At 37.7% G+C, this 18,932-nt stretch overlaps 1 protein-coding gene across 1 annotated transcript in view; it reads right to left on the reverse strand.

Annotated features, from left to right (window-relative positions):
- The window catches only part of LOC149778424 (uncharacterized), a 166,654-nt gene that overhangs the window by 34,196 nt on the left and 113,526 nt on the right, over positions 1–18,932 (reverse strand). Inside the window, exons 7-9 of the mRNA XM_089939250.1 lie at positions 17,075–17,178; positions 11,644–11,703; positions 10,697–10,799 (exon numbers count right to left, since the gene is read on the reverse strand). Coding sequence (XP_089795376.1) covers positions 10,697–10,799; positions 11,644–11,703; positions 17,075–17,178 — 267 coding nt within the window. The remainder of the gene's footprint in view (positions 1–10,696; positions 10,800–11,643; positions 11,704–17,074; positions 17,179–18,932) is intronic.

An 18,932-nucleotide genomic window follows, 5' to 3' on the forward strand; every position in this document is an offset into this window, starting at 1 on the left:
ATTACAAAACCATCTTTTAGTAGTCCATGAAAACATTCATAGACTAATTTATGAGAGCAATTATGTTTCTTCCCCAATAGTAAAGTTGAGATAACCAGCATTATTAATAGAACCGATCGGTTTTTTAATCAACTATTCCTGATTACACCATCTCTAGATGCTTCATAATTCTTTATGATGGGATGTTTTACACATTCATTTTGCTTCATTTAATATAATATTATTTGTCTAAATCTGGCGAGGTCATCTTCAGCGTTTTTTATAATGATGTCATTACTGCGTTATTTTGTTTATAGATTTTTTAGGATAACCCCTGTACTTACCGATCCGAGATCTGGTTGATTCGACGAATAAAACTCTGATTAAAAGTATTCATGACGCCAGGGAAGAATTTCACGGTGATGGTGCATCTCATGTGTGGTCAACATTCAGAATCATGCGCGACACTATGTGTTATCGATGCTTCTATGAATGACTAACGAGCGGCGAAGATTATTAATCATCTCGACAATCAAAGATACTTTTCTAGAGTGAAGTTTATTGTAGTAGTAGATACCGCAAACGTAAACGATACTTGTATTATCCATGACAAACGTGACCCTGTTCGATTACATAACACTTGAAATATTGTTGCGTTTAATACAAAATTCCAAACTAGGAATGTTGACTGGTATTGACAAACCGTATTATGAACGAGCGCATCCTCTGACTTCAGTTATTTATGCAATACGTGGATATGGTTTATCGAATCTAAGACGTAAAAAAATAAATGAGTGGGCAGAAGCAGTTAAAGATACCGGAGCGTCTATCAAAGACGTCCCAGAACTGTGGAAGAAATTAAAATTTCCGATAATGGTAAAAACGATAACCGGAGAGATCTTGTACGAATCGAAATATCAATCGAACGGAGCTCCGAATGAGATTATTGATCATAATGCGCATGCGTGGACTTCGGCTATAACAATATTTTTACGAAATCGAACTGTTAGATTCTATAACGGTGATATGTTTGATTTTCTCAGAAATGTCAGTAAAATCGATATTGTATCCGTGCGGCTGTTTCAAAGTTCCGATGATTGAAAACATGATCACTTTGTACGACCTAATCAAGATATTTACCGTCCAGAATCTCTCCATGAAGAAATGAACAATCTTGCGTTGAAATATACCCGTGACGATACTGAAGAATTACTGAGCAATTGTTTTACCGTTTCGTCATTTGCTGCTCATTTTGATCAGAATAAAAATTCACTGAAGCCAACACGGCTGGAATTCCTTGAAGAAATACAACGCAATTGTGTGGAATACGGACACGGCGGATTGTGGAATAATAAATACGATTATAAGGATGATACAAGAAAAGATACGTAGTTAAGCTGAATTTGCCGACGATGAAATTAAGGATATTTATTACAAAAAAATCAAATGTCAGAATAGTCATCTGCATCATCGGTATATGATCCTGTGACCAGACATAAGACTGTTTATCCTAATGGACCGGGTCGTTCTGGTAAAACAACACGAGTGACCGAATTATTTCGTGGACTTGATATAATTGTTTTAACCCCTACACATAGACTCGCCAGAAAAATGAACGAACGAGGAGTTATATCTCATATTTATCACAGCTTCTTCCAATGAAATAGAGATACATGGACTCCTGAACGAATAGGTGAAAAATATATTCCAAAGACTATTATCTGGGATGCAATATGTACAGTGTCGATGGAGACATTAAAAATAATCCTTGATTGGTTGTTTACAACAAATACTGCTTTGATAATGCGTGGTGATCATGGTCAACTCCCATTTTTTGTTGGATTGTCTTCGCATGAATGGCTGAAAAAGTTTGTTGATGAAGAACTAAATGTTGACCGTAGATCGCTGATCCAGAATTAAAAGAGCTTAAGAAATTAATCGGACTACAATCAAATAAAATTCAGTGTGAAATAATGCGTGAGAAACTCCTAAGAACAATGTTTGGAAGTTATCGAGACCAGATTATTTGATAGTTGCAAGTAGAAAAATAGTTCGTGATACACTTCAACAAAAATTATTTCTGTTACATAACGAAAAAAAAATTAAAATCTACCTGTACCATTGAGTTATCGCCCAGCAGATACTGGATGGCAAAATATCGACGTTGAAATTCCAGGTTGGGGTACTAAACAAATCCTTGTGTTAAATGATATTGTTTTAGTTCATGTCAGTGTTGTTGAGAGCGCGTTAACTATGGACAAAACTCCATGGACACAAGGTTATACTATAACGATTCATTCGTCACAAGGATTAACTATTTCGGATACTAATATTTCGAATGCTGATGATCATATTGAGTGGTTAAACTCAGTTTATCTCGCAGTGTCTTGAGTCAGAAGAATATTTCAGCTGCGGAGAGTTATTATAAACTTCAAAGAAAATAATAATCAAAATACTGGCGACACCGAAGGTGTTGGCGATGATTTAGTAAAGAAAACATTAGCTAGTTATTAACAATCTGACAAAAGAAATAAGCGCGATTTTGATCTCGACTCTGAATTTATCATGACGCTGAAACAATGACAGAATAATCATTGTGCAAGCTGTAACACAGTAATGTTGTGGCAATATTCAAATGATAATCCAAGACAGTTTACCGTAGATAGAATTAATAGTAGTCTTGGTCACACAGGCGAAAATGTGATGCTGACCTGTCTTGAATGTAATCAACGTCGAGGAGCCATTTCACAAAAGTGAATGCGGTGGTAATTGTGTGTCCTCAGGAATTACTTTCAATTATTCAGGTAAAAATCCACACTGAGGAGCAGTTGAATCTAATTTCTAGATTGCAGGTCTACCCGTGGATCTTATCACGCTGGAAATTGTATGTGTCGTCACACTCCAAATAGGATCAGTTGCTCTTATTTTTTACCCCCTTCAAGTTCACCAGGTTCATATAAATACCTCACAGCCACATTACCTACAACTGGTGTTTTAAAAAGGAGTCATGTCGTTGTACTTGTTGTACTGGTTCTTTTTTATCTGATCGCATTAATGGGTTTCATTGAAACTGCACGAATAATTTCATTATTTAACGCATCTATTACACTTGGTAGTCTTGCAACCCGTTCACGAGATCTCATGTCTTTCTGAATTATTTCCTTCGCATTCTGATATCCAAATAACCGCTCAGCAATTGTTCAAATAAATCCCTCAACGAGTGCCTGTGTTTTCATTAGAGATGATACTACACCAAGACAGTCCTTGCCAGGATCAACATGTAGTAACTGTGGCCTTCGTAGACCACCTTGTGGTCCGGATCCTCGTTGATAAATTCGTTCAAAAGCAGATGCAATGTCAGTTGCTGTTAAGTTAATAGTAGTTCTGCTTCTTGCAACGTTAGCGACAGTTAACGCGTATTTGTAAATTCGTGATTGAAGTCTACTTGTTTTAATAGTATCATGTGGTAAAAACAAAATATCTGCTTGATGAACCTCATTGGGAGTGCTGACATCAAAATGTGCATATTGAATTTGTTTAGGTGGTTGTAGTTTAAATTTTCCATATTGCCTGTCGTGCTAACCATTCTACAGAAACAGATAGTGCTACATTTACTGCATCAGCAAGTTTATAAATCGCTGCTCTATCTCGCCATATCTTCTCGAGCTATAATAAGCAAATCTATGAAGTCGCTAAGAAGAATGTTACAAATATAGTTCATGCAGCGAAATCAGCCATCTACACTACTAAGATCATGGAAAGTTCCAGCTGCAAAGAGCTCTTCGAGATTACTAACAAGCTAATGTCAAGGAACAAATCAACACCACTTCCAACTACCTTCTCTCCAGTCGACCTTCCGGACATGTTTGCAAATTTTTTCCGTGACAAAGTACAAACCATTAGAGATAAGCATGACACCACAATTTCAATTGACTCGTCGTCACCATACAGTTGGGATACAGAATTTGAGCGGCAACCATTAGCAGCATTTGAACCTGTCTCTATGAATTTCGTACGTACAATCGTGATGAATAGTGCACCAAAGCCATGTGAACTTGATCCAATTCCAACATCACTGCTGCTTGAGTGCTTAGATCCAGCATTGCCGTCACTAACTGATGTTATTAATACCTCTCTCTCATCTGGGGAATTCCCATCATTTTTCAAAACTGCCATTGTAAAGCCTCTGCTGAAGAAACCAACACTCGAACATAACGATTTAAAGAACTACCGCCCAGTTTCTAATCTCCCATTCATTTCAAAAATCTTAGAAAAGGCTGTTCTATCCCAGCTTGTATCTCATCTAAATTCAAACAGTCTTTTTAGCAATGTACAATCTGCATATCGCCCTTGCCACAGTACTGAAACTACTCTTCTAAAAGGAGTTAATGACTTTCTCTCTGCATTGGATAGCGGAAAGATTACAGTCCTCACCCTCCTTGATTTGTATTCAGCATTTGACACAATAGACCATGATATATTGCTTCACCGTCTCCAGCATGTATTTGGCATTCATGATACAGCCTTACTGTGGTTCAAGTCCTACTTGGTCAACAGGACACAAATTGTATCTGCAAATGGAATACACTCCAATCCAGTTGATCTCTGTTGTGGTGTTCCACAGGGGTCTGTTCTTGGACCTGTTCTCTTCATTCTGTACACTCAGTCGCTCTCAGGTGTCATAGATCATCATCCAGTGTCTCATCAATTGTACGCTGATGACACGTAAATATACAAATCTAGCCACCCAACTAAGTTGATGCTACCATCCAAGGTGTAGAGAGGTGCATTTCTGATGTGAAATCATGGATGACTTGTAACAAGCTGCAGATGAATGATGATAAAACTGAGGCCATTCTGATCACAACACAAAGACTTTCTCATTCACATCCTTTACCTAAAACAATAAATATCAGCAACGCCAACATTAAATTCACACAATCAGTGCGAAACCTAGGTGTTACTCTGGACAGTACTCTCACATTGCACCAACATGTCATGAACATATGCAAGGCTGCATATCTTGAGCTGAGACACATCAGCTCAATTCGCAAATATCTTTCAGTTGATGCCACTAAAACACTTGTGTGTTCATTAGTACTTTCAAGACTGGACTGTTGTAACTCAATTCTGTCTGGTTCATCTCAATATCTACTCCAGAAACTTCAGAAGGTTCAAAACACAGCTGCTCGGATCATACTTAGAGTACCACGATCAGAGCACACCTCACCGCTGCTCTGTACCCTACACTGGCTATCCATTCGATCCAGAATCAAACAAAAAATTTGGTCTCTGTGCTACGTTTCACTGTGTGACTCCAGTCCAACATACCTATCTGACCTCACCAATGTGTACACACCAGCAAGATACTTACGCTCCTCTTCTGACAATCATATACTCATTATTCCAAGTATGAAAACTAAGTCATATATGGACAGCGTTGTTTTGCATACAAGGGCCCAGCAACATGGAATGAATTGCCCACTGAACTTAGACACAAAGACACAGTGATCACATTCAAGAGGGCTCTCAAAACTCACTTATTTCGACAGCAAGAACAAACTTAAAGACCTAATAATGTTTCCTACCTGAAATATTCTCAGCATGTTTTTTTAAATAATTTTTTTAAATAATGTTTTTCTGATTTCATGTTGTTTGTTTTTGTAATAATATTATTATGTTTCTTATCTTATAGGTGTTGTCTAAAGTTGTAAAGCGCTTAGAGCTTCTAAAGATTAGGCGCTATACAAAGTCCTCATTATTATTATTATTATTATTATTATAAATCGATTCTAATATAATAATAATACTCGGTTGATTAATTACCCGCCCGAAATACCAGTTTAGCTTTCATCGCAGAATTTGCTAGGACGCTGGCAAGTTTTTCTCAGCGATTTTGTTAACTAGAATTTAACGAGTGAATCAACTTGCAATGTGCAATACGTCTTTGTTGTAAATCCTTATTTTTGTACGCTACATAATGAACATGCTAGATCAATCACACTTATTGGATAATCTCCAGGTCTTGGTTCGTCTCGTTCGTCAAGTCGAATATCAAATCGGGTTCCAGGACGACACTAATTATATCCAGGAATATGTTTTTCTACTTGGTATTTAGCCCATGGAGCTCCAGGTAATTTTCACAGTAAAGCAGCGATATCACCACCTGTTTTCCTTGACTTTTCAAGGGAGATAAATCTGTGCTTTTTGTACCACATTTCACACACTTGCCTGTAAGTGCACGCTTTTAATTTTTTGTTATTACTGTTGTTAATCCACTGCTTTTAATCGAACACAATATAAATCCATATTACTTATTATATTTGTCTTACTTGGATGTCATTGATTTCTCAGTGATACGAAAGCAAAAGCCAGTCAAATATCATCCACCGCTAGCAAATTATATGAGAGCAATTATCATAGGTCCATCTGGGTCTGGTAATACACAATTGTTGATTAATTTGATAATGAGATGGCTCAGGTGGGATAATTTATATTTAGTGTCACCATCTATAAACGATCATAGATGCGATAATGTGTTTAATTTTTTTTTAATGAAAATGCAAAATTGTTGGACGAGGACGGCAATGATATTATTGATTTTGATGTATCCCCATCTGTGGATGACATCGCTTGTTTTATCAATAATCTCGTAGTATACGACGATGTGATGCTAGACAAACAATCAAATCCAGCTCGGATATTTTTTGTCGAGGCAGACACAAAAACACCGATGTTATGTATGTTACTCAGCGATATACACAAATACCTAAAGTGATCAGAGACAACTGCAATATTTTAGTTGTGTTTAATGAAAATGATACACATACTCAGCGTTTTGTTCATCCGACTTGGTGTTATGGGGATATGGATATAATTAAGTTCAAAATCTTCTTTTCACGTGCGCAAGCTACCCCACACGGATTTATCACGATGAATTTACATAATCCGCGGTCGCGATATCGTGTAGGTCTTGATAACATTTTTGGTTGAGAGACATCAGCAGGGAGGGTGACGACCAGCGATGAAAGTCCGGGTGGGTAAACGAACACACATACAATTTGGAAAACACAAGCGACAGCGATGAAGTAACAAAATGAGCTAAACCCAATTAGAGAAATCTCGGTCGGTTTGAGGCTTCGGTTTTCGTGATTGACTTTATTTTTTCATTTTTTTCGTAAGAAGCTTTATTTTCAAAGAAGACTTGCTCCAAAATTGGTCTGTTCAGCATCCCTGCTGCTTACATACATACATACATATATACGACTTGTCTCTTATGGTCACTCACGGAAAGGAGGGACGCCTTTGTTAAAGTTTGTCATTTTTTTTGTATTTCGTTTAAAACCCTTATGGATTCTTGAGGTTTTTGCGGTAAGTTATGATAATGCAAATTATTTTACAACACACCTACTTTGGGTTTAAGGCCACATTCATACCTTATTAGACATGAACTATCTACCCAATTTGAAGGCCACTGACGTCTTGCTAAATCAAACATGTATTATGTCATTGTCACTGTCGATATAAACAAATGATTGACTAGACTGGTTTGAGCGTTTGACCATTTCAAGTGATCCATCTCAGATCATGGTAATGGATGTGGGTTATTTGTCCTTCATGTATAATGTTACCAGTCTTTAAATACAAACACCAAATAAAATGAAAATATCGCGTTCTCTTCAATATTTATCCCATACATCTCAAACCTGTTGATCTTCAAGCAGCCAATATCCGAAATGTTTTAGATGACTAATGAATCATTGAAACTGAGCCAGATTGAAGAAAATCAACTGTCTTTCTTCAGCTTCAGCATCAGGTTCTTCTAATGATTGCCATTAGGCTACTAACTGAATACAAGAGATCGCTATGGGACAGTAGTAGACTGGTACACGACAAGGAAATAATATCCGGATCTATCAGAACAAATCTAAATTTACCCTGGGATGCGACCTATCGATATTTATGTCATACAATTAATACTGTAGAGTTTGCTCCACCTATGTTTTGGTATGTGCCAGGCTGACAAATGTCTAGCAAATTTGTTGAAAAACTTAATGCATTTTTTTTTATTTTATCTAAGTTCCCACTACAGAGCATTTGCTTCTAAATGGTTAGCAGCTGATCTTAACCCTCAGCGTATGAAATGTACCTGTACTGAGGACACATTTGCAATGAGTCATATGCAAATCAGATAATATTTGCCATTTTTGGCACGTGAAGCTGAGACCAAATCTGAACATAAATTACTAAGACACAGAAAACAGACAGAAGGCCTGTGTTCTGCACGTTCTACTGAAATAATTCTTTTTTAATTGCCTTACCACCTTTATAATGCTTTGTAAAATCTATCATTTGTCTTGCAGTGTGACTGTCCAGAGCGGCATATTAGAAGATGCTTGAAATTCAAGTCGTATTTTAACAAATTAACAGTTGTTGTTTATTAAAAATACTTTTTTAAAAATCCGACATTTCCTAGCGACCATTATTCTGGCATGTTACCATACCAATACAAGTATTTATTAATTATTAATGGCCTAACGATCAGTCTGGTATTTGTGCATTTTACTGGGAGGCAGTGCTCCCTACTGTGTTAAAGTTTATAGTCAGTCACTGTCAACAACCTTGATTTCAAGTCGTTATGTAAGAAAAGAAAAATTAAAAAAGTGTGCATGAAATAAGAGTGGTGTTCCTCCTTTCACATCTGAGTCACACACACACACACACACACACACACACACTGGTGTAATTTAATATACATTAAAAGAAACTGGAATTCGTCTGGATACAGTAGCTACCGACCGCGGAGATGAAATCAAACCGCAATTAATACCTAACTACTTGCAGCTTTTTCTGAATTGAATTCTTTCCCCGAATATCGATCCAAATGAGTTCTGAATGTGATAGATTTTAAGAAATGTAATGGTTATCTTCTCTAATTTCAATGAAAATTTGTTTCAGACAAACTAGGCTAATTTTGTCCAACATACATCGTACTGCGCTCGTCGTTAACTTTGTAAATGGTCGTCAGTAATTTTCACTCTAGAGGGTGTTTTCAGGTTGATCATCATCATAAAGAATTTTGTACATCACATAATAAAAATGTACAACATAAAATAAACTAGCAACTTTTTATAATGAAGATTGCGCAGCATATAAAGCTGTTATGTGACCACATCATAAGGCTACAAATGTACATCACATATTAATGAGTGCAGATCATATAACGAAAGTATGTAGCATATAGAAATGCACATCATGTTATGTTTTCTCCAAGTTTGTAAATTGTAACGTTCATTTTGTAAACAACACATTACTAGGCTAACGTTTGTCAATGAGTGTAGACTAAACCTTAAGTTAATATTTGTAAACATGTTTACTTGGATCTGAGTTCAGTAAATTGGTTTTTTCACTTGGAAATTCTTGGTCTATTTTTGCTAAACTATAAGTAAAAGATCAAACCTTATTTACACCTAAGAATGTTCTTATTGTGTCTTAGGTTTTTATATTAAGGTTGTTTACATTATAATTATTTATTCCAAGTAAAAGATCTTGTTTAGTAGTGTTCAGTTTGAGAAGATTTATTTAAATTATTCATTAGAATCAGAAAGGGCTCATTGGCTTTACGGACTAAATCACTATTTTCGGATTATTGTAAATTCATTTAAAGACATTCTGGGTTATATCATTGTGATACATCAAGACTGAGCATATCGGCGCATTCCAGACCATTTGCACATCGGCACATTTAGGACTGGATTTCATTCGGAACACCAGTGGAATTCATTGGAATGAAAAACGAAAAGATCTTAGCACAGGCAGATACGGGCGATAAAGGAACGTAGCTGCTGATCGCCCATGGCTTGCGACGACTAGGTCAATGTACACGTGTGAACATTGTCTCTCAGGCCACTTTTCAAGTGTTACTTTGTCAGGACAATGTTAAATTTATGTCGGCCTTTTACAGATTGAAGAAAAGACATGGGTTTTCAACATGCTCGAGAGAATATGTCTTCAGATTAAGCATGGAAAAGGTTCATGAATTATTTAACTTGGTTACAATGCTGGAAGCAATACATTTAAGACTCAGAGCGGTGCATTTTTATTTCTATCATTTGAACAACAACATATAAGTGAGACCTGCTGACTAAGGCTAACAAATACAAGTCAAACAAATCAGGTTTCTACAAATAAACCTCTGATTATGATGAAGAGATAATGCAATAACAACTTTTTATAATTTTCCAACTACAAAGTGTAAAAGGCAAAAATTAATTCATAACTATCGAATTGTTTTTAAAATGTGGACTATACCGAAGAATAATGGGCCATTATGAAGCATAATTTTGCCTTTATGCCTATTGCCTATGTCACTGCGGGTTACACAAAGTATAAAATATAGACCAATATAATATTAATAAAAGAAAGCTCTGTTTAAAGGTCCAGAACAATTCATCCATTTGCGCTCTATTCTATGGTAATTAGATTTGACATAACTAGAACCACCGTTCAATGTTTAGCTTCGCACGATTAAATGTACAATACGGTATGCACTAGTGGTTTACGGCACCAAAACAGCTATGTAGTGTACAACGAGGTACGAAATTACTATATAGAATTAGTTTAAGCATACATTGTCCTGATGACCATATTGGTATCTAAAACAACATGTGCATATTCATATTTAACATTCATGTTTGCGTGTACGAAATTAACTTACCATTTGCATGGAAAATGTTCTCGAAATGCGGAATAACATTACACAGATCTGAGTCACAACATGTATCTCGTGGCTTTGGTGTCGACATTAGCAGCCTGCACATCTGAAATTGAAATCCATGTGGTTTTTATCTACTTCATAGTTTAGTCTTAAAATAAGGTCTGTTCGTGGTCAGTGTTTCATTTATGATCCAAACTATCTGATAATGTTACAATTTTCTCTAATAGACTATCGATGCCTTGTTGGAATAGTTACATATGCAATACAGAACACAAATTGTCCATTTTAGATTTGAAGTGACAGTACTGATACACTTTATGGAGCTATATGGGAGCTTCTAGTGATGGTATTTTGAGGCATGTGTTATCTTTCTGTGTCCAAAATAAACAACAAAGATATTATCTATCACTGAAGAGCATATTCACAGTTCGTCCTTCAACTCTCTCGAAAGCATCTGCAGTAGATACGGATACCTTGTTTTGCAGCAAAGGACGAGGCTAAGATAATTAACTAAAACTTTATCATCTTTGTACAGTAATGCCTTAAACGATAGACGATATGTTTCAAGTTCTCCTTGTACAGTAATTAAACATTATTACTTATTTGTTTTTGCTTTATTAGTTTTGTTTATCATTTTTTGCTAGTCTTCCCAGTGATGGATACAACCAACATGTGTTTACAATAATACTAACACATAGCAGGCAATAAAATGTAACAAAATGCAGACAATGGTATTCAACACATAGCAGGCAATAAAATGTAACAAAATGCAGACAATGATATTCAACACATTGCAGGCAATAAAATGTAACAAAATGCAGACAATGATATTCAACACATTGCAGGCAATAAAATATAACAAAATGCAGACAATGGTATTCAACACATAGCAGATGTATCTCAGTCAATCGGTATCCAAAGTCAAATTGAAACCATATCTACACTACCTCTTTATTTCTGCATCCAAGACTGTATCTGTTATAAATATCACGTTGCGTAGTACACATCTAGATAAAAAACAATAACATGGAACATTAGCGCAAGTAAAATAAACTAAAAGCGAAAACATAGTTTTATTATCAATTAAACAAGGAATACATATTGAGAGAGAGAGAGAGAGAGAGAGAGAGAGAGAGAGAGAAAGAAAGACGAGAGAGAGAGAGAGAGAGAGCAATCTTCCTCTGAGATTAACAAACTGACTACATTATATTATGAGGGTACTTTTGGAAAAATTGGTTCCTATCCAAATCAAACACCTTGACATAATGATTCACATCTTTCAAATATAAAAATGGGTCATACATTGGAGATATAGAATAGATCACCCTTTTCCCTCCTTCGAAATCAGAAATAATTGACAGTCACGTCTATTTCACGTCAGCGAAACAGTCCATGCAGTAAACCATTGATTATAGAGGCATTGCAACATTATTCCATATATTCCACTAACCTTACCCCACCTTCATATAGTGTGAAACTGGGAGTTTTAGATTTACATGACCGATCCGGTTTTGATCTTTGTAGTCCCCCCCCCCATGACTTTGCCGCCACGGCAAACACAAGTGAATTCCCAACGCACACAAGCAGCCAAAACTAACACGCACGCGAAAAGGTTCACAAAAATCTCAACCCCCATCGTTCAGGTGCCAAATCTGCACAAAACAACGCATGCCACAAGCAATCACGCACGTGCGTTCTCATCCCGTAGCAAGCCGCGTTAGACGTGAGACCGTTTAGCTGAACTTGATACAGCGTTGCGGGCCCTCTTGTGAATTTTTTCTCGATATTTGATGCATGTAAATTAAGTCCTTGGTTTGGTTCTCTCTCGATGAATTTTATCGTGGTGGATTTGTCAGTAAAATCCGTTTTCAGCGTTATAGAAACAATCACTGGGTACATTTACACCCGACGGGGGTGTAGCTTCCAGAGATCAGGTATTTAATGCGATGATTCTTAATTGGCCTCAAGTTGATATTGGGACATGAGGTAGTTTCAGTAGTTGATTTCTATCTGGTTCTCGTGTAGATTATATTTGAGCGTATTCAACGGATTATTAACACCATTTTCAGGCAGATATTCGTGGACGAGTGTCATACAATGACTGTCAATGTTGGCATGTTCACCCATCAGATCAAGAACCCCATCACTGTGAATCGTAGACAAATCCTTCATGAATACTGTTAGCGGTCTTTAAATACAAATGATGAAAAGGTAAATATCGCGTTATCCTCAATATTTATCCCATATATCTCTATTATTTCAAACTGGTTGATCTTGAAGCAGCCTGTAGCCGGAAATATTTAAATGACTTATCACTGAGATTGAGCCTGATTGAATAACATCAACTACTTGTTTAGCTTCAGGATCAAGAACTACCAATTATTGTCTTTATACTACTAACTGTACACCCAGATAACGCCATGGGATACTATTAGACGTCTACACGATGAAGAAATAGTATCTGGATCTATCAGGAACAAGCATTAATTTTCTCTGGGGATGAAACCCATAAATATTAACGTGTGATACAATAAATAATTTCGAGATTATTCCTTATGTTTTGATATGTGATGTCAGAAGCTTTACAGTTTTTATCTCAAATGGGTTTGCGAGTGACAACGTTAATATCGGTTAATCGCTAGCTGATTTTTATATTTACGTGTGCTTTCGTATCAATATCAGCATAATCAACGTAGATTTTTTTTATATAAATTCGACCGACACGCCAGATGCCCTGATTCTCTGTGATTTCGGCTATGATTTATGTCGCGAAGAAGACTTGCAGCTTCAAACAAGATCGTTGGTGTTAACGTTGGATGTTTACAGTTTTTCAGCTTTATTTTGTAAAATCACAATCTAGCCAGGTCAACGCCGACAACAACTCGGTTTCTAAGCTCGACCGGATCCACTTTGGCGGCAAAACTGGTCAGAGCCACATAAGTTATATGTCGGGCTGCTTAGCACGCACATTCGTAAATTGTCAGTAGGCATTCTGTACCTTTCAAGTGTAGTTTCTAAATCATTGCGTTTTCGGCAAGCAAGGGTCGACAAGCCGATGTGTTGTCGTTGAATGCTCGAGTGTACAACACTCTCCAAAGGCAACATATCCACATATCTAGCCGTTCATGCGAGTTGCAATTGCAGCATTGAATAAATTAGCGGTGTCGGGCAGGCGCTGGTTACGTGCTGTGTAGATAATTAACAGCTTCACATGGCGGTGCAAGCCCTTACGAGTGACAATATAAAAGATGTCGAGGAATTTGCGATGTATACGGCCTCGTGTAATTCCAGATCATGCTGACGAATTAGACATGTCGACAACGGTTTCTCATGCGTGTTGAATCATCGACGCAGAATCATCCCGGAGAGTTTGATTGACATTGTCATTTGTGAGTAAATCAAAAATGATAATGGATACGCTTACGAAATCTTCAACGGCGATGTCATAATCAAAGCCCCAGTCTTATCCTTTCGACTCTAAGTCCGTCCGGTTAGCGGAATACATTTCCTTTTTCAGCGCATTCGATGCGGTTCCGACGGCCTCTTTTGCAACAGCGAAAGCTGTAGTCACCAACAGTGTTGGAGTCGTCTCGAGGAATGGAAATGGAAATATTCAACCACTCAGTTGAATATGTGTAACCCAAGACTTCGATGACTTAAATGTTTCAGAGGTTTTCTTTTGTTTAGCAGTCAAATGCTGATCAAGTTGCGTATGGGCTAGCTATACGGGGACATTTTCGGTCAAGTACCGGTCACGTTTGTCCAGGAAAGTTTCATGAAGACCCCACAGTCATTTGTTGCCACGCTTTTTGTTTTGCAAGCTGGTTTTGCGTAAGACAAACCTTAACTTCGTGACATGACATTATATTAATATTACTCTTCAATTACGAGTTTGTAAAACCACGAGATTGAAAAAAGACTTTAGGTTTTCCAAAAATGACCATCATTCGACCACCGGAGCGCTCCAATAAGTCTTGTCCGAGAGAATCACATTAATTCATCTGTAACTGTCGACAGGGACATCAGTTACACGTCGACCTCGGACTAGATCGGGTACAAAGTGGTGAAGTCATGCTGAAAAATCTTCAGACCTGTTTCGATGTTTTGATGCCGATCCGTGTATGACCACACGAGGGAAAGAACGAAGGTGCATAAGATGCATCACCTGTGGATTGTTACATGGAAGATAACACGGGCGCCGCGAAGTAATAGACAAAGATCACCCTGGGCGTATTCAGAGAGAGCAAGATTAATATGTTACCCTGCGACGCAATATTCTATGAACCTGAACTGTACCCGAGGTCACACTTTAGAGTAACCTGAATCGTCGAGTTTATCCTGACAAAATCTGGTGTAATATTGTAACCGTGCCCTCCGGATCTTGCACGCATAGTTCTGAGGTACCTGATCTATATCTTCGTGCCAACGAAGAGAACTGTACTAAGCGACTACTATATGATGTCAACCGTGTACTGCTGAGATTCAATCAAGATGTCAGTCAGTGAGTGTACATAAAAATGTTTTAATGAATCTAAGCCGGTCACCAACAAAATCCTTTGTCGGATCTCAATGATTGATTCAATACCGCACGCGTTTAGGGAATGCAAATAACGTTCCAGGTTGTGCCATCGTTCGACCAAATCACAAGGGAGTTATGGAGACCCTATAACAGCCTTGATTGGATATTAGGTCAAGTGCAATAAACACACAATGAAGCTATTGGGATCTTGAGCGTATGGGGAGGAATTAAGGCTAACGCGATGCCACGTTATATCTAAGACACGAAACTGTCTGCGATATTCAACAGTCCAAGCGGATATGGAACTATGAAGCAGCCGCTTGAAAGTTATCCGCGATATCGCTCGAGCGTGACTGGCCAAATAAGCGTTGTGGCAGATTTATTTGCCTGAGCCAAGAAAGATTTGATGGTTGATGTGAGGACTCGTAACAAAGTTCACAAATCTTTTATTTTATTTCTCACACCTGACCAAGTACGCGCACATACAAAAACGCATTAACCGTCGTAGATGTTGACAGCCGTAAACGTCTAAGGATTCAGCAAGTGTCGCAGACGCATTTAAAAGTATTATACATGTGGATCGTTTACATGGCGCAGATCATGCAGGTTTTCTCTCGCCTTATGCTGCATTGTTTGCGAAGCACCATGTACGTGTTCGTGGTGGACATATCAGCGTACATCGTGATCAAGCCATCGTTGAATAATTGAACTTTACACTTGTTGAATGATTATTTGGATATCAGAACGTGTTGGAATTATTGATTCCTGGTCGATCTCGCGAGTGCATGACTTGACTTTACCCAGGTCATAGCCATGTTAAATTATGAAACATCACGTGCGACGGGTATAAGACCTTCCGGCGCGATGCGGAAGTAAACTATCGCGGTCACACAAGGTGAAGACACCAGCAATGGAATTAGTCGAGGACAATCTGATTATTTGTCAGTATGAGCCGGGAGAACTGGAAATTGGAAAACGTCATGCTACTGACCCGGTATGGACCGCCGATGCAATCACGATTTTGGACTTGATTTATATTTATAATTTGACTCCAGTAGATGACCGTGCGCAGAAGTTTTATTGTAGAAGAATTACGCTCTTTTGATGTAGACTAGTATCACTGGATTTAAAAAAATTAGGCTTGATTCAAATCTTGGAATCTAAAATATTTATTGTGTACAGTATAAGTATAAATCTAGAAACCGGTTTTGAATGGGACGTTCAAAAGAATGTTGTGTCCCTTGTTTTGGTAGTTTTTCTACCTTTTATTTACTATCGGATAACTCCTTTCATTTTCTTGCATACACTGTTTGTAATATAAATCAGTTTTTAGACAGAAGACAAGTAAGTGATATACGTATAAATCTGAGGCACGATTTTCATCAATCAATAAAGCCGTCAAGCGAAAATAGCATTGGTAAGAAAAATATCTAAATTATAAAGGTAAAAAGATTAAAATAACGATTCTGTACGAAATGCAAGCCGTTATGTTCCGAGCATATATGAGTAGCTGACGTTTGCTTATGTCAGTCCTAATGAAGCCAAAGGGAGGCCTTCCTTTGTATACTGAAAGGTTCTATATTGCTTTAAGGCAGCCAAATATCCCCAACATTGCGAATAAAGTAGTTGCTTCTTACCCAGTACTTAAATTGAAATTCCAGATTAAATATCAGGATTCTTCTCCTTTGAGGAACGCAGAGTTATAAAAATTGTGAAGATTATAGGCAAAGTTTCACAAGTGTGATAATTAGGTATTATTAAATGTATATAAAATTTGATTTTGAAATAAATATTCAGGATAGACATGATTGGTAATCTCACTGACATCGAAAACATACTGGCTAAAAAGATCAACTCACGAAGTTTCCTGATTCACATTGTTCCCATTTTAGGCAATCGTTCATGTTGTCAAGATTTTCACAAAATCCGAAGCACCTTCTTGGAATTGCCGTCAAATTTAAGACTGAAAAGATAAAGTCAACTGAATTATTTCGATGACGCGCAAAGGCCAAAGTTCAATGTCTATGATATTGTGTTCCTTTTAATACTTATCTCTCCAGGACTTCAGGACACACACACACACAAACACACACACACACACGCGCACGCATCTAATAGAAATAGACAAATTTGTATCAAGCACTTTTCCATCATCTGCAACACTGGTATCCATTGAAGGACTTTTAAATGTTTAATTCATCTAGATGAAAATCCGCACTTTTGTCCTCACTGCAGGAAGACCATCTGAATTTCTAGAAACCTTTTAAGAACTTGGTAGAAACTACACATCGATTATATTGTTTAATATGTTCATAATACTGTTACCTTGGTTCATTCCTCAGCTTACAGTATGTTCCCTGTAGTAAAGGCAAGATTTTCGTACATAAATCAAGTTTAACAATGCAGTTGGGGAAAAATACACACTTGTTATGTATCTATCCGTATTTCCCCTATTATGGAGAATGGTACATGTCGTCAGCCTGGATGAAACATATATTGGCACAGACCAGCGCATTAATATTTTGTACGGAACGTGTGTGGTAGTTAAAGACGACAGACCTGATGGTCCTATGACAGCAGTATATTTGTAGAGTGATCTTAGTAAATGATGTCAGTAGTTAAAGGGGGCACTTTACGGACAATGGGAATTAGCATTAAAAACACCCCTGGGTCAGTTTACGGACAATGGAAATTTAACATGGCGAAAAATCGTGGGTCAGATTACGGACAAGGGGAATTAACATGGCAAAAAATCGTGGGTCACTTTACGGACAAGGGGAATTTAACATGGCGATAAATCGTGGGTCACTCTACGGACAAGGGGAATTTAACATGGGATTTTTTTTTTTAAAAAATTTTTTTAAAAAAAGGGGTAGGCAATTTAAAGACTATCTCTTTTCGAGAAATATGGCTGGCCCTGAAAAGGGCCTTTGGTTTATGTTAATATGCCCTTAACATAAAGGGCATTTGCGACATCTTCTTGTCCTCAAACTTCGTCTTACAGCAGGGCCATACATCAGAGTCCTTTTGAGGCAACCTTGTCTCTCTATATAGACTCTTCTTATCCACAGACTGCTGTTGGTCCTGTAGACAACGGTCCACTTGGATCGGACATACATGAGCATGTCCGTCCTGAACATCATTGTTGACACAAGGGTTGAAGATTCAACGTCGGTCCACATGTTGAGGCTCCGAGAATAGGTGAATCAATGCAGTGAACTGCGCTTATTTATAGGGACAGAAAGGATTGAAACGGATTGAGTTCATTCACCAATCCGAACACGCGTTACAGAATTCAGTCAGCCCGCATCCAATCCGAAGAGAGCAGTCTGTGACGTCACGTAGTCTATATAGATTCGCTAGCGCTTGTGTGCAGTCAATCTATGCGACAGTGATTCAACATGACGGAAACTCAGAAAACGATCCAATGGGGTGCACCAGCAGGGGAGACCGCCCAAGGGAACCCGGACTTACTTTCAGAAGAGGTGAATTGGGATTTTGTGGATTTTCTCTCCTCGCAAGAATTTGTTCCGGAACCTTCGTTACCTTCTTCATTACCGCAAGTGGAGAATTTTAGACAGAGACAGAAAGAAGAATTGGAGAAATTTATACAACGACAAAAGGAAGCGGAACAGGCTTTTCTCCTACAGCAACAGCAACAAGAAGAAGAGGTAAGAAAAAAACAACAGCACGAAGAAGTAGCAGCAAAGAAACAAG

Source organism: Sinohyriopsis cumingii, chromosome 17 (genome assembly GCF_028554795.1).
Source record: "Sinohyriopsis cumingii isolate HCF-2022 chromosome 17, ASM2855479v2, whole genome shotgun sequence".
Lineage (NCBI taxonomy): Eukaryota > Metazoa > Mollusca > Bivalvia > Unionida > Unionidae > Sinohyriopsis > Sinohyriopsis cumingii.